Here is a 16,464-nt window from a genome sequence, read left to right on the forward strand (position 1 = left end):
GGGGAAATAAATGGAGGTAGAGCTCCTATCTCTGTCACTCACAATAACTAAAACCAGTCCTTCCAACCACCATAACAGCCACCAACACTATCTCCCACGTGAACCAAAATAACTCTCAGATACTATAACCAGCCACTGCCTGTGGCTTGCTGTAAACAGCACCAGCCCTTCCTCCCGAGTCGCCAGCACCATCCCATCTCCCATGTAATCAGAACCATCTGTATCTTTTGCCATAATCAGCACTGGTCCTGATATCTACTTCATACAGTTTTTTTCTGGCTTTGGGTATTCTAATTAAAAGTTTGTTTGAGAAACAGTTTCTGTTGCTAAAAATTATAACCTCTCAATTTCTAAGGAATTTAGGCCCTCTGAAGTTAAGGGTCTTGCCCTTAACTTCACGGATACTTGACTATTAGAAGAATTCCAACAGCAAAACCATTAATATGTTCAGGAAGAGCTGGAAACTCTTCTAGGATCTGGAATTGTTCCCAGTCCAGACATAATGTTCTGGTCCTGCCAAATTTCCTTTTTTTCCTCATTCCAAATATTAACTGCAATGCATTTTAGACTTCCTATTACAAAACAGCTGTTTTCTAAGCCTAAATGTCTTACTATGTGAGTGTGAGTGTGTGTGTGTGTGTGTGCATGTGTGTGTGTGTGTGTGTGCACACCCACACACAAGCTCGAGCTTCTCTTTGTAATGAGATTGATGATAGATTTGGATTTACATAGTCTTTGGAGGTGGTTCAGGAGGGGTTATTTTAGGATTCCATTGTACAGGCTAAGCTATTAGATAAGAAAGTCAACCTCTGAATTCAGATTAGAGCACGTCACGGCATTTTTTTTTTAAACTTTGGAAAGCCTAGGTTTCCAGAACCATCTACAGATAATTAATCATCAGTCATTTTACAAAGTAATCATAAAGAGTAGCTGTCAAAATTTTATAGGTGAAGCAACAGTTGGGGATGTTGTTAAAAATGTAGATTTGCCTGTATCTGCCCAGGTCTTCTGAGTGAATCCAAAATAAGGGTCAACGGTCTCCATATTTATTGGACTCCAGATGACTGGTGCAGAGCAGAAAGAGCACTACCCTCAAGAGGCTGTTGTAGCTACAATTAGATGTTAAAAGAAGGCATTAACTCAAGGGCTTTGCTCAATCCCTTCATCAGTATCGGCATCATTAAGTAAAGATACTGTATTGCATGAGTCAGGGACATGGAATCAAATATGTTCTCTGAGCTTATGGAATCAAGCCGTTATGGGTTTCATTTCCAGCACAGTTACCATTTCATTCACCTAAATGTCTTTCACCAGACAGAAAGTTTGAGAGCTTGGTACAACTTATTTCAAACACTCATTCATTCCCCATCATCCTCCAAATACCTGTTTGACAGAGAGATGCATTAAATTGCTCTTTTGTTTTCTGGGTGAAGTTTCAAGAAATTTTAAATGTATACCTGTTTTAAAGGAAAAAGCAAAATAGAGCATTTTTGATTTTTAAATAAAACCAGCACATCTTGATTCAAAATTATTTGATATTAGAAGAAAAACACCCTATTCATTTCCATCCCCTGTGATAGGAGCAAAAACAAGCGTAAAGCAGTAAATGACCTAGAGGACCTTCAATTGCCTGCGAAACTTTATGCCTGTGAGTTATTTCCAGTTCATTTCATTATAGAGGAATTTTCTGGAACTCTGAGGCTGATGATCACTTCGAATCCAGATCCAGATGGAAATTGTAGAGAAAAGTAATTTACTCTCAAACCAGACCATTTCTTAATATATTTGGGCTTTGAGAGACCCTGATAGTTACTTTGTAAGTCAAAATACCCTCCCAAATTATATATCATCAGATTCTTCCTGTCCTGTTCCTTTTCCTGCTCTTGTTTCTTCATTCTTTCCCTTTCTTCCCTTCCTCCTTTCCACTCTTTCCCTCTCTCCTGCTCCTTCCCTTCCCTTCCTTTCCTTTTTTATTTCCCTCCCTCCCTCCTTCCCTCTCCCCAGCCCCTCACTTTCATTGTGTATATGTGGCAGGTGGGAAGGGCAGGAGTTTTTCTTTTTCTTTTATTTTTTGGTACTGGGGATTGAAGCCAAGGGCTCTTTACCACTGAGCTGCATCTCCAGCCCTTTCCATTTTTTGTTTTGAAACAGGGTCTCATAAGTTGTTCAGCCTGGGTCTGGACCTTCCAATTCTACTCAGCCTCCAGAGTCAAGAGTCCCTGGATCACAGGCCTGTACCACCAACCCAGTGAAGTAAGCTTTTCTCACATCTCAATGGAATAAAATCTGATCTCAAGTAAGTTCCAGTTGGAGTTAATAATAATAATAGCTTATTACTTTTCAAGTATCATCTCAAAGGTTGGATATCCATTTGTTCATTTAATCCTTACAAAAACTCTACGAAGTAGATATTAATATTATTTCCATTTTATGCACAAGGAAAGGTGGCACAGAAACACCAAGTAATCTATAGTACAATCACATGGCTGTTAGTTATATAAGCTAAAGTCAGCTCCAATCTTTGTTACTGTATCAAACAAGGCCAGGTGTAACATAACTTCCAACTCCAATTGTAAAAATAATACTGTGAATAAGTTCTAAGGCAACTTTGTTCCTGGATTATGATCCATCTAAACAAGCTTACTTGTAGACAAATGACAGATTCTTTAATACTTGATTCAAGACCCTTGCCTACCCCACTGACAAATACAAAGCTATTGTACCATAAATTCCACCCAATCCCAGAGCTTCCCACAAAGAAAGAGCTGCCTTGAAGTGACCTATTTTCCCTAAAACCCATAAATATCACCCCTCATCCCTTTCTGAGCTGCCACTATAGCCATGTGGAAGTGCTGTTCTCCCATCCTGTAGTAATCTCATGAACTTAGTTTTGCTTGACATTTTATTTTTCAGGGATATTTTTAAAAAGTTGGCAACTGACATCTGTCGAATACTTGATAAGAATCAGAAGACTATATTTTGTTATTAGTCATTTCTAATTCTCCTAAAACCAGAGATTGCTGTAATAGCACATGGAAATTATCAAACATCTATAATTATTTCAAGAACTTTTGACATTTCTTTAAAATAAAACCCCCCATACTGAATTTTCTTATATTTGTGTGATTTTTAAAGTATTGATCTTTATAAAAATTCTCTGAAAAAGCAGAAAAAGGAGTCTCTGAGTAGTCTCTCCAACTCACATCAAAAATGAACTGGGTGAAATTTTGTTTTTCAAAAATATACTTATTCCTATATTACTTGTATCTTCAGTGTAAGAAAATTATTTTATTCTGGAATTTTACTTAACCAAAAGACCACTAAGAATGAGATATTCAAACACTATAAACAGCAAACCAAGCAGAAATGTTTTTAAAATCCCCAAATCTTGCTATCTGAGAATGTTATAGCCAGAGAGGGGATTTCTTCTTAATGAAAGAAGAATTATATGGTAAATATTTCAGGTATCAACACACAGGCACAAAGAAAACCTGTTTCTTTGGAAATAGCTGTAAATATATTCATCTGAGTAAAACAATCATCTGTGTCTAGTCATGCATGCTCTCTGCTCCCATGGATGTCACTGCTGTCGATCTGAAGCTGAGAGGTAATGGCCTCATGATTCAAAGAAACTGCTGAAGTGTGTACTCAGGCTTCAGTTTGAGAGATGGGTTCATTTATCATCATAATAAGCTATTACCATTGATAGGTCACAACTCATTGAAGAGACAGTCAGTCTAATTGGCTCAATTCCGTCAGCTTTCGATGTGCCTCAAGGAGATAAGCACTTTTTTTGCAGGTAATTTTCAATCACCCAACAAACTACCTGTTTAATAATTCATCACATTTCAGATAGGGGGTCCTATCATGTAGCTCCCTTTTCAATGTGGCAAACATTAGGTTTTTAACTGTATGAAATTTCAGACCCAGGTAATGGAGAGATTTGGAAAAAGTAAGGCAGGAGAGCACCTGCTTTTACTCAGCTGCTACTGCTGGAAGTGATGAGAAGACATCAGGAATACAAATGCCAGCTTTATCCTTCCCCAATAGACCTTGCTGACAATAAGAGAATTTCCTGAAGAAGTCTGGAAAGATAAGAGCGCTATTGGAATCCTTATGATTAATTAAGCATGCCAACCACTCTTTAGCAGATGGGATTGAGCACTTAATACTTATTAAGGGATCACATGAAAACATCAATTGTTACAGTGAAGTAAAAAATAGAGAAGCAATAGTGTGAAAGATGAAATTAGAAAGAAAAATAAAGAATGTTTTAGTTCAAAGACCTTATCTTACAAATTTGACAATATTCTCTTCTTGAGTGAGGCAGTAGAACATAGTCTTTGAGACAAACTCATCTCAATCCAAATGGTTGATGTTGCTCTAAAGAGCAAAGTCACTTTATAATTCCAAATACATATTCTTCTTTTCCACCTCAGAAGACAAATGGTAGTCATACATACACACAATTCCACTTCTATTTTTAATCATTTAAAAATATATCCTGGATCATTCCATATTATTACATAAATAACTTCTTTTTCTAATTTATTTACAGTTTTATAGTGTCTGATGGCATGGATACACCAAAATTCATTCAATCAGTTTCTCACTAATGGACATTTTTGTGGCTATCACATTTCTGGAATGAATAATTTTGCACATGTGTACACACACACACACACACACACACACACATAGACCAAATTCCCAGAATAGAGGTATGTAAATACATGCATTTGTAACTTTGGTGAGGATTTCTGGTTGGTTTTCTTGGATTGTATTGATGTATATACCAAGGAGGGATTTATGAAGATCTTTGTCTCTTTAAACCCTCAGGAAAAAATAGAGTATGTTATCCATTTTGTTGTCTTTCCTAATAACTTATTACAATGATTTCTCAGCATAGTTATTATCATATTACAAAAGAGGTTGAACATTGTTTCATATAATTAAGACTCAATTTTATTTCCTTTTCTTTTTTATCATAGCCCATACTATATTATAAAAATCTTTTTAAAAAAATTATTTATTTTTATTTTTACAGACTGCATTTTGTTTCATTGTACACAAATGGGGTACTTTTCATTTCTATGGTTGTGCACCATGTAGATAAACATCACTTGTGAAATCATATGTGTACATAGGGTAATGATGTCTGTCTCGGTTCATTATCTTTCCTTCCCCTGCCTTCTCCCCTCCCCAATTTTATTTCCTTTTCTATGTACTGCTCATTTACCCTGTTGTCCATATGTCTGTTGGACTATTGACTTTGCTCTTATCAAATTTGTATGCTTTCTTTTCACTATATAACAAGAAGGGAAGTTATAGGACTTAAAAAGAATTAACATTTTACTATGTGCATTGGTTTCCTAGGGCTGCTATCCTAAAATACCACAGACTGGGTGACTTAAACAACAAAAATTTATTGCTACATAGTTCTGGAGGCTACAAGTCTGAAACTGAGGTGTTGGCAGGGTCAGTTGCTGAGATGGCTACAAGGCGAGGATGTGTTCTAGGCCTCTTTCCTTGCCTTGGCAATGGTCATCTTCACATTTGCGAGATGTTCTTTCTTTGTGGGTGTGTCTCCAAGTTTCCCCTTTCCATAAGAACCCCAGTTGTATTGGGCTTGGGTGCATATTAATGATTTCATTCTCACTTGCTAAATTATTGCCATAGGACATTGACTACAGATGTGAAATTTATTTCTTTAGTCAGCTACTGATGGTCAGAAAACACACATCCTGTTCACTGCCAGGTTTTCAGTGAAGCAGGGAGAGTGGGCCCTGATCATTTGCTCAGGAAGCTATAAAGTGATACATGTTAGCTCAATTTTGGAACCTTCAAAATATAGTAAAAAATGTCCTCCAGGTATTTCAAACAGTTGTCTATTTATTATTTCCTTTTCTGTGAAGCTGCCATTTAAGTCATATCATCTCCCTCCTTACTCAAACAAACTCCTTGTCCATTTTTATTTGTAAGGAAACCCTTACCACCAGATGCTATGTCAGGGAATGAGTAGACAGGGAACAACATGTTCTTTAAGAAATTCTTTAAGACTATGAAGATTACTTCCAATATAAATTACCATAGCTTACAACTACAGAAATCCACAAAACAATGTGCATTCATTGAACAGCTTCTATGTGCCAATGACACTTTTGAGGGTTTTGTAGGATTCTGCAGGGCACTAGAATCCTCATTTTTCAGATAATGAATATCTAGTTCAACTGACTGAAAGAATGTGCACAAGTAATGAAGTTAATAAAAGAGATGTAGCATTTAGATCAGGTCTGTGAAAACCATAAAAAAGAAAATATTGTCTGTGAGGGTAGCTCAGTGGCAGAGTGCTTGCCTAGCACATGCCCTGGTTTCCATCCCTAGCATGCACACACAGGGAGACACACACAAACACAAACACTAATCAAATGGAACCACAAATAGAACAAAACCAAATGACTTTCTTACACGAATATTAGATTTCAGTTAATTCTCATGAAAACGAAGAGAAAGAAGCTCTAGCCTGAGCTCAAGCTGTCAGCATGGGGGTCCCTTCTGAGGCCTGTGAGGAATGGATGTGTTTCAGGTGTCTCTCCTTGGCCTATTGATTATTGGCATCTCCCTATGTCCTCACATTATCTTCCCTCTCTACCTGTCAATCTTCCCTACTACATTGCTCTTCTTCTACTACCGACACTTAAAGAACAATTAAAAAAATAAGTATGTAAATAACACTTGCCATGATAGATTTAGAAATGGCATAATACTGTCACACTAATTTACAACAATTCTATTCTAAGGAGAAGAGGGTAGCATATTGAGGGACTGTCCCCTCCGGATTTGGGCAACGCTCCACTGGTTCCCCAAAGTTCTCCATTGAGCCGCTCATGGAACACGAGTGTTAAAAACTTACTGAAAAGGATACAGGAAAAAATGTAGCTTACTTTAAAGATTGATGGAAACACTTTCAAATTGGTGCTGGGTTTGCTTTCTTCGGTTTTCAGATAACAAGTGGTAAATGGTCAAGGAAACCTTTATTAATGCTCTTGTTATAGTGTAGGCTTCCTTTTTTTCAACTTCAGACAGAAAATTTTATGCAAGGAGTACTCAAGTTCTAGTTCAAGTTTGTGTTCAATCATTTATTCAATAATCATTGTATTTGGCCCAGGGGCTAAAGAGATAACTGGATGGAGGTCTTGTACTAGGAAGCAACAGTGGAAAAAAATTACCTTTTTGATACCCATAATCTCCTTTTATAGGACAAATTCCCATAATATATATAATATACATATAATATATATATATATCATACATAATATATAGGTATATATATATATATCATACACGGGCTAATTTTGGAAAGTATATTCTATAGTAACAGACAATAAATAATTCCTTTCTTTTTTCTTTTGCATTTTAATAATTATTTTCTCATCTACCCCTAACAATTCATTTGACTTATTCTAGGAAGAAAACCTTCCGTATGACCCTACTTCATTTTCAAATAATTCCTGATAGGATTTGATTTATGGAATAAAAATGTCAATTGCAGCTGATTTATTCACTTGCTTTCATGTCCATGCCCTTCTCCACACACAAAATGATCTTCCTAATTAACCCCTGTAATTCAAGGTTTAAATTAGAGGAAATTTATGGAGGAGGAGAGGGTTTTGAACTCCCCTTTTGAATAATCTTGAGGAATGTGGAGCAAAGGAGTCACAAATGCAAATTATAACACTAAAAAAAAGTGGATCATACTTCTTAGAGGATTTTAAATTTCTTAGAAACAAAACTGAAATCATCGTTCAACTCACACACAAATCTCAACTCAAAGGTCATTTCTGAGCAACCTAATAAAAACAATACTTTGGATTTTGTTCTTCATGTTAACCAGGAAGCATCGATCACAGAGTATTTGTTGAGCTCCTTTTATGTGATAAGGGCTACCCTGTCCTGTGAATCTTGAACATCAATCTTTTCTTCAAATCCACAGTAGCTGTAATTTGGGTTCTACGAAGTAGAACTGAAAGTCAAGCAAGTGCAAAAAAGGAATTCATCAGATACAACTTTTGAAAGCCAGAGGCTCTTATGTTGGAAGGCCCTCATAATGCACATCTTAAGGTAGGCTACAGGTATTATTGGCATCTACAGGACACAATTTAATTTTTTTTCTAAGCTAGCATAAGAAAGGCAGCATAATATGGTAGTAAGTAGAAATAAATTTGTAAAGAACAAATCACAAAAGATTAATTCAATAATGTTTAGAGACAGAATTTCACACTTTAATGGTAATGTGGAAAGAGAAACAGACAGGCTAGCCAGATTCTCTGAGAACTATGCAGATGCAGGGAATAGCTTTTGGAAGTTGCACTAACTATTTCAGACCACTAGGGTAACCTTAAGTAAATGACTATTACAGTGTTTCAGTAGTGTTTAGTTTATTAGAGCAGTAAATTATCCAGTTCTGAAATTCCCAAAGTGTTTCTGAATAGGTGTAGCCTATAGCAAACCAGCAGGATTCTTTGTCCTCTAGCCTGGTTCCATGCTTACACAAATGCTTTAAAACATTAGGCATTAACATTTGCTAAGCATGTTGAAAATAAAATGCTATCTAGGATAACCCTGTGCATGCATGACTTAATTCTCTTTGACTATGTAGAATGAGATGGGAAAATTATATAAAAATGAGTTGCCCATTGTGCCAAATATTTACCCAGATATGAAAAAAAAATCATGATTACAATTAAGGAGTTAATTCATAGTTGAGATCATGGGAATATTTTCAATGGGCAGAACAAAATGTGTGAGGTTCTTCTGTTTCTCATCCACTTTCCATACATACTCATAATCATGCACTCATACCTTCTTATTATAGAGAGCAAAAACATGAACATGCTTCAGAGGATAACAGGTATATACTAAATTGGCTCACATTTTTGAGTTTTATTACAATGTGCAGACTTCTGTGTGAGTAAAGTGTGTCTCATGTGGGAGCACTTTTATTATGTTGGGTTAGGTTTCTCAGAAAGGAAGGACATGTGGCAACTCCATTCCAGGAGAATAAGCACAGCATCTCTCCCTTCTGTTGTAAGTGGCCTTCTGACCAAGTGACTTGGAAAATGTTTGAAAAGCAGTCATATAAATATTTAGGAAGAGCTAATAGTTCTCATAAATATATACATACATATTTTTGGTTTTAGGAATTAACACAAAAAAGCAGAGGAGGGATTATGCACCCACAGCCTCTGGTCATGGATGTCAATGAAATTCAGTATCTAAGCAGATGCACAAATATCTTGGTATACTTTTTCTGTCAGATTCTGGCAATGGTTGTGATTCAAATAGCAATTACTGCTAAAGAATTTAGCCTCAACTATTTAGGAAAGTGGCTTTATTGAATTTACAAACAAGGCCCTGCAATTTTCCATTTCCTTAGCAAGATATTAAATCAACCAAGCTAAGCATGTCATCATGACTATAATTTACATGATGTGACATGACAGCTAAGATGTACTGTGGTAATTTCTGAGAGCTTGCAGTATTATTGTAGTATCAAAAATTTATATGGTTCAGTTATTAAGGCAAATTGTTTCATTCATACTGAGATGTCTGACAGTAAACCACCGAGGGCTTCCACATTACATTAAAAAATGTCTTCCATATTCAAACAATTTGCACACCCGGTTACCATTATTTTGTTCACTGAATGGAAACTAGAGCACAGGCAAGCACAGCTTTTTGATGTGGAAATGATCTTCAGGGGAAAATGAAGTGCTTCATTGTGGGTGGTTAAAAGAAACAGTTCAGCCAGGATAAGGGAAGTTATCTTTGGGAACCAACAACTATGAACAGGATGTCCAAATTCTTTGCTCTGATGCTATTTAATATCCCACTTGCTTGCTTTCCTTCTGTCAGTTTGATTTTCAGCCAACAGAAAGAAAAGGCATATGACCAAAGAAGAAATGATGGAAAATATGGTAATTTCTATTATCAGCTATCTCTAAGTAAATTTTGCCATCATATAAAAAATAAACCTCCAAAACTCTTCTAATTTTGACCCAAATCTCTTCTTGGATGTCCTATAAGACATTGAAAAGAAAAAAAAAATGAGTTTATTTTTGTATTTTTTTTTTGGCAATTTTAAGCAGTGGAAATTCAAATCTTGTGTTATTTTATCCTTGTTGGGAATACAGGAGGTTCCTAAATAGAATAGGATAAAATGACTTCTTATTGTAAGGGGCTCTGCAAATAAAAGTTTAATTAGATTTTTATTATAGCTATTGAATTTTATGCAACATATGCTGTCTCTTTTAAAATACATGTTCATTGAAAACCTGTTTATTCATTTACACATTTTTGTAATAGCATTTAGAAGCCTGTTAAAAATAAGAACCTGGTTGTGAGTTAAAATTTTTCAATCAGCTGAAACTACCAGTTCCCATTCACTGAGCAGCATATGAGCTACTAAGTTTTTTTCTATTTCTATACTCACATGCCATACAAGAGAACCAGTATCTATAAATACTCTTTTATTTGTTGAATCTAATGAAGATTTCTTCAAAAGTAACAGTATGTTCTTATGGGTGAGAACTAGGTTTAAATAGTATCAATTCACTAAGGGATTTGTTTTTCCATCATCACTTCTGGGTTAATAAATAAATTTTACTATCAACTGACAAGGTATCGATTTTCACAGAATAAGTAGCATTCACAAAAGTAAGCTTCCAACACATTATTAGGAAAAATAAAATAAGTTCTAAACACCATGACACTTACCTGGAGAGAGTTTATCAACAACAGGGAAAAATAAGTTTGCATTTTAAGACTATGTTTATCAGTGTGTGTTTTGATATACATGTAAGTAGACCTTAAAAGAAACACGTTCTTTCAGTCTGGCACACTTGGGGTAATTCTCTATCTGAACTCCAGGAAAAATGCTGTTTACATAAGCCTCGTAGCAAGCATTAAATTAGTTATGTCATAAATTTCTTTCTCAATTAGCATTCATACCAGGTAGAAGAAAAAGTAGCTTTCTTATATACCAGTTTTGAAAATGAAATATAAACAGATGAAGAAAAATTCACTAAGTATCCCACCATGGAACACTCTAAAAAATACCCATTTTCAAATAAAAATAACACTGTTCAAATATCTATAATGTGTAATAAAAATGTCCTAGAGTTTTCATTAATTTATTCATTCCTTCAAGAAGTTTACAATGAAGTCCATTTATATATTAAGAACGAGGAATGTCATGGCCCCTTGAAGTCTTCTATACAAACTTTATTCATGCAGCACAGGAGAAATGCCCAACTTGACCTGATTAACCAGTTCTGGTAATACAATTTACTGTGCATCTGATTTCTTCTTTCTTTAAAAAATGCTAAATAAAGCCTACTCTCATTATTGGCCAGTTAAAGCAGAGCAGCAAGAAGCATGCAAACATATGGACTTACTTTGTTTCCCAAATATGGAGCTGGTGCACGCCAGTAGTAGCTGTCTGGCAGGACTCGCAGGGCCTCCACATTACTGATGCTGATCTGCTGAGGTGAGACCAGGTTGTCCTGCTGGGGCGCCACTTGAATGTGGCCAGAGATGTCAGTCAGATACCAGCCATTCATATCTTGTATCTTAAGAGAAAACAAACAATCATTGATAATTAGAAACAAATATCCATCAGTTTCTTTTCTATTTCATATTCCTTGTAGTATACATGTTTGGAAATTAAAAAATAAATAAACTACTAACACTTAGAAGAACATGAGATTAGTTAATGTCCCTAAACTAATGCACCCATATAAGTGCCCATTACTTATTTTTCCTTGATGTTACTAGGAGTTTTGATGATAATATATGATAATCAGTATTTATTGATCTTATATTTTAAAAAAGTTCCAAGTACTGCATTTGTGAAAATAGAGATTCATTCAGAGTTGCATGATGGTTAAAATAATTAGAGTTTGAATTTCATATTTTTCATTCCATTAATAATTTCTTGTTGCTTAAGGAAACAAAATATTTCAAAAGAATTACATATGTATTTGTAAAGCAGAGGGAGAAAAGAAATAAAATGTGCAAGTACCTGAAAGGTGACTTTTCATTGAGTATTTCTTCCCCTCCCACATTTAAAAATTTTTCCTTTTAGACTTAAGGGCATATGAATTCCCCAGCTTGTTGCTATGACAATATCTCATAATACTGTATGTATTCTTTCCCACAGGGTCATAAGTGCTCTGGAGACCCACATCTTAGATCCCTGTCCCAGAAAAGGAAGGAGATTTGCAGGAAGAATAAAGGGGTTCATGATGATCAGTTTGTTCATTGCTGTATTCCAGCCAGGGTCAGACATGCAGCCACACTTTGAATTTTAACCATCCTACCTAGTTAGGATGAAGTTGTAACAGAGTTTTCAGACTACTGATTACCAGGGACCTATGAGACTTGTTTGACCTCCTTGGCATTGAGAAGGGTGGACTGCAGAATGGTAATGGTGACAATGTGTTGCTAAAATATTTTGTTATTTCTTCATGTACAGATTATTTGATTTGGGACTTCTGTGGTCAAAAGGAAAACAAAGACAAGGTAAAAACTCATTGGCTAGCTAGACAGTAGGTAATAAATTCCTTCCTCCTTTTCCCTTTCCATGGGAGTTGAGTGGGATTCAGTGGGTCTTGGTTCTGAAGACCCCAAAGTTAGAGTGTCACCAGATGTGCCCGTTGGCTAGCAATGAAGTTTTGATAATCAGTGGAGACATTAGGAGAGTGGGATGGGACTCTATAAGCAAATGAGAAAGTTAGACTGAATGCCCATTTTATATTGATTCTTTGAAATCAGCTTCAAAAGCAATACATATGATCATGTCTACATAGACTCAAATTTAGACATGAGGCTCTGTGAAATTCTCCGAAGGTCCTATTTTCCTCAACTCTTCTATAGGGGGAAAAATTGATCTCTGTATAGGAAATCAATATGAAGTATTCTGGGCAGTAGAGTTAGAAAGGTAAACATATTTATGTTAGAGGAAGAGAATCCCAGTTATGATTAAACAGGTAATAATTCAAAAATTTTCAAATCAACTAAAAATGAAGATTATGTCCAAGTTTAGTGTACTTTTTAATAATGAAAGAACCCAGGAAGCAACAAATAGCAATTAAAGGCTGACGTTTATTAAGTATATGTGTATATATGTACACACACACACACACACACACACACACACAGCAGCAGCAGCAACAAAGACCCTGGAATGGAACAAAGAATTAAACAGCAGTTCTTACATTGCCATAGGTCCAGTAGGAACTCTGACATCTGTTTGAAACCCCTGAACAGAAACACTCATCACACCCCCTCCTGTTATCCTCTTGCAAATTGAAGAAGCCAGATTTGCAGCGACTGCAGTCTCCTCCTTCAACATTCTCCTGCAAATAGAGAGGTGTGTTAGCAATAGACAGAGGTACCCCTCAAAACTGGGAGTTATACCTATATTTGTGTCAGGAAAATATTAACTGCATATTTATTTCACTTCCAAACATTTAAACTATAATAACATTTTTAAACATCTGCTCATATGCTGCTTGTGAATTTATATCCATTCAAACCACATGGAGGGTCAGAGATTATTGGATGCTAATTCCCTTTTAACCTAAGTGTATTGAGTAAATGTTATGATAAAATAAAAGAATATGTTAGCCTGACTAAAATGGGGCCATTTGGGTTCATGGTTCTATTCTATTGAGCAACTTCCTGTTTTACTGAACAACTTTGCACATGACATATGATAAAATCAAACATTCACATTATGCATTCACCTGAATGCATAATGGAACATTGATGGTATACTAATTGTAAAATACTTTTCATACAGCAGATGAAAACTGCACGCCTTTGAGGCAAGCACACTAACTTGACAGACAGAGGAACTAGGCCAAATAGTCTGTTTTTCTGATCAACCTAAGTGGAAAAGGAAGAAAATTTTCCCTGGTTAATTTTTTATATTGTTCGCTTTAACACATTGGTCCAGCCAGTTAGTGATATAGTGATATTATGGGAAAAATTCATTCTTGTTGCTGACTGCACTCCAGATTGGTATCATTAATTCTGCTCCTAGTGCACTGAAAGTTATTTGTTGATAGGTGAGCCTCAAATGTAGTCTCAGGCCAGTGAAAGCTGACTGTATAATGAAAAACTGGAAAAGGTGTGATATCTCCATTTAAGAGATGGTTAATCTTGACTAATTCTTCTAAATGAAGGTTCTCTGCTTTCCAGAAAACAGACTTTCAATATTACTTAAAGGTGCATTTACTCCACATTTCTCCTTTCTTGAATTCCCTTTTGAAATTTTCCTTTTCCTTGGAAAACTCACTTCTCCCTCAACTGTGTTCAGATAGCCTTTTATACATTGCCTTTAGATAACCACAATAAAAGTCTAGCTTCTCTGGATGTGTTCCTTAATCTATTCAGAGGTAGAAACCCTACTTACTTGTCTTTATTTTGGTAGAGCAAAATGGGAACTTTAGCGGTTTAAGATTTGACTGGCTATGGTTTTGCATGCTGACACACAGCAGCTCTGCTTACTGACATTTAACTATGGAGCCTGTAGTGACCATCAGGTCCCTATAAAAGATAACCACAGTAGCAGAAGCAGGAAACAAAGCAATGGGGACACAATTCCCTTTAACTGTCCCCTTTATGCTTAGTGCAATAAAAGTCCCTAAAGTGTATGAGCTAAGAGTCCCTCAGTTGTTGACAAGTTTGTACCCATATACGAAATACAGAATGCATCCTTTAATAGAATTCCACCAATTCCCTTGTCTTGATGTACCCCAAACTTCCTTATGTATAAGAGTAAAAGCCCCACTGTGTTCAGGGCTCAGACTTTGGGAATTATCCCTCTGGGCTGTGGCATCACTAATAAAGTGCTGCTTCCAGATCCTGGTGTCCTGATCCTTATTTCCCACTACATTTCAATCCCAGAAAATAAGAGATCTTAGTACAACATTCAGGGCAGGCTTCATAAATTTTTTTGTCAAGTGGTATTGATTTCTATGTACAGAAAAGTGATTTGAACACAGTAAATGAAAAATAAAATATTTTTAATATGATAAGATTGGGAAGAAGATGCTAAAATCTGAGAATTTATAAGGGAAATAGAAGAGGAAAAACCACATAAAAATAAGGAAAAATTCGGAAGAGCTTTTTCTTATATACAGAACTGTTTAAAATTAACTTTCTGACTCAGAATTTAGAGTCCATTTACATCAACCATTTCTGCATCACTGGAAACCTCAGCAAGGGGGTGTCTCTCCTCCTGTTAAACTGTACAATCTGATATGCACACCAAATGAAGTGATGCATTAACATTCTTACAAGTTTTAATTTTTTAAGGTAGGTTTCAGATATTTTGAGGTGATATCAGAAAAAGTAACTAAACTAATTTCAGACCTAAAGGGACAAATAAGTCCCCAAAGCACGGAAGCTGAGGGCATCTTCAAAAGAGTATGCAGGCAGAAGGATGAAACATAGCTATAATTATAATTCTGCTTCTCCTGCTGAGGATACAGGACAGCTGTTCTGAACACCGTGTTCTTCCGTGCTTGCTCTAATCTACTTTTCATTTACTCTCATTTGAAAGAAAATAATACCACTTTTCTGAGATTCAGAGTGAGTTCAACAATTAGAAAATTTTAGACATTAGTTGCATTTTCTTTAGCTTCATTTTAGCCTAGTAGCCTGACCTTGAAAATATGATTAAATAATTGCATATTCAGTTTAATTTGATAACCTGAAGCAACACATTAGGGGATAAATTCTAGGTACCGGAAAGATGAGTGAGTCAAGGCCTCCATTTTTAAAGAGCCAGCATTTACTTCCAAAATAGACTCGCAATCAACTCTAATGCAAGGTGGAATATGGTCACTGCATCTCAGAAGTGAACTAAATTATGGATATAACATGAGAAAGCACTAATTTCTGCTGCAAGGACTTCAGGAGGTTTTAAAGCTGCATGAAATTTCACCTAAACTTGAAGTCTGGTTAAAGAATTCAACTTGTTGGCAGAGATAGAACAAGAGACTCATGTTAGCAAAGATTGGAAACAAGAATTAGTATAAAAGGTAGAAGGTTCATTCATTATTTATTCTTTCAAAACAAATACATTGAATACTTCCGATATGCTAGAAGCTTTATTGGTACTTGCAATCCAGGGTCTCTACCCTTAGATAATGGATCCTAAAGGCAATCCTAAGGTACATGGACATGACCTTTCCCCTTGGTAAGTCATCTGTGACTTTTCAGCAGGACATAAATCAATAGCAGTAGACTTGTGGGACTTAGGTCAATAGTAGTGAGTAAAATATCTAAGAAATGTGAATCATTAGAACAACAAAACCTTTCACTCTATATGGTGCAGTAGTGGGTTACCTCAGGTCTAGGGTATGCAACCCCTGCAGATTATAATGATTGTTA

General features: G+C 35.8%; 1 protein-coding gene across 7 annotated transcripts in view; it reads right to left on the reverse strand.

The window, feature by feature from the left end:
* Positions 1–16,464, reverse strand: part of Lama2 (laminin subunit alpha 2) — a 582,198-nt gene that overhangs the window by 306,405 nt on the left and 259,329 nt on the right. For all 7 annotated transcript variants that reach the window (XM_047557822.1, XM_047557827.1, XM_047557826.1 and 4 more), the window contains exons 11-12: positions 13,278–13,418; positions 11,457–11,630 (exon numbers count right to left, since the gene is read on the reverse strand). In XM_047557822.1, the coding sequence (XP_047413778.1) occupies positions 11,457–11,630; positions 13,278–13,418 (315 nt within the window). The remainder of the gene's footprint in view (positions 1–11,456; positions 11,631–13,277; positions 13,419–16,464) is intronic.

This window comes from Sciurus carolinensis, chromosome 7, assembly GCF_902686445.1.
Source record: "Sciurus carolinensis chromosome 7, mSciCar1.2, whole genome shotgun sequence".
NCBI lineage: Eukaryota > Metazoa > Chordata > Mammalia > Rodentia > Sciuridae > Sciurus > Sciurus carolinensis.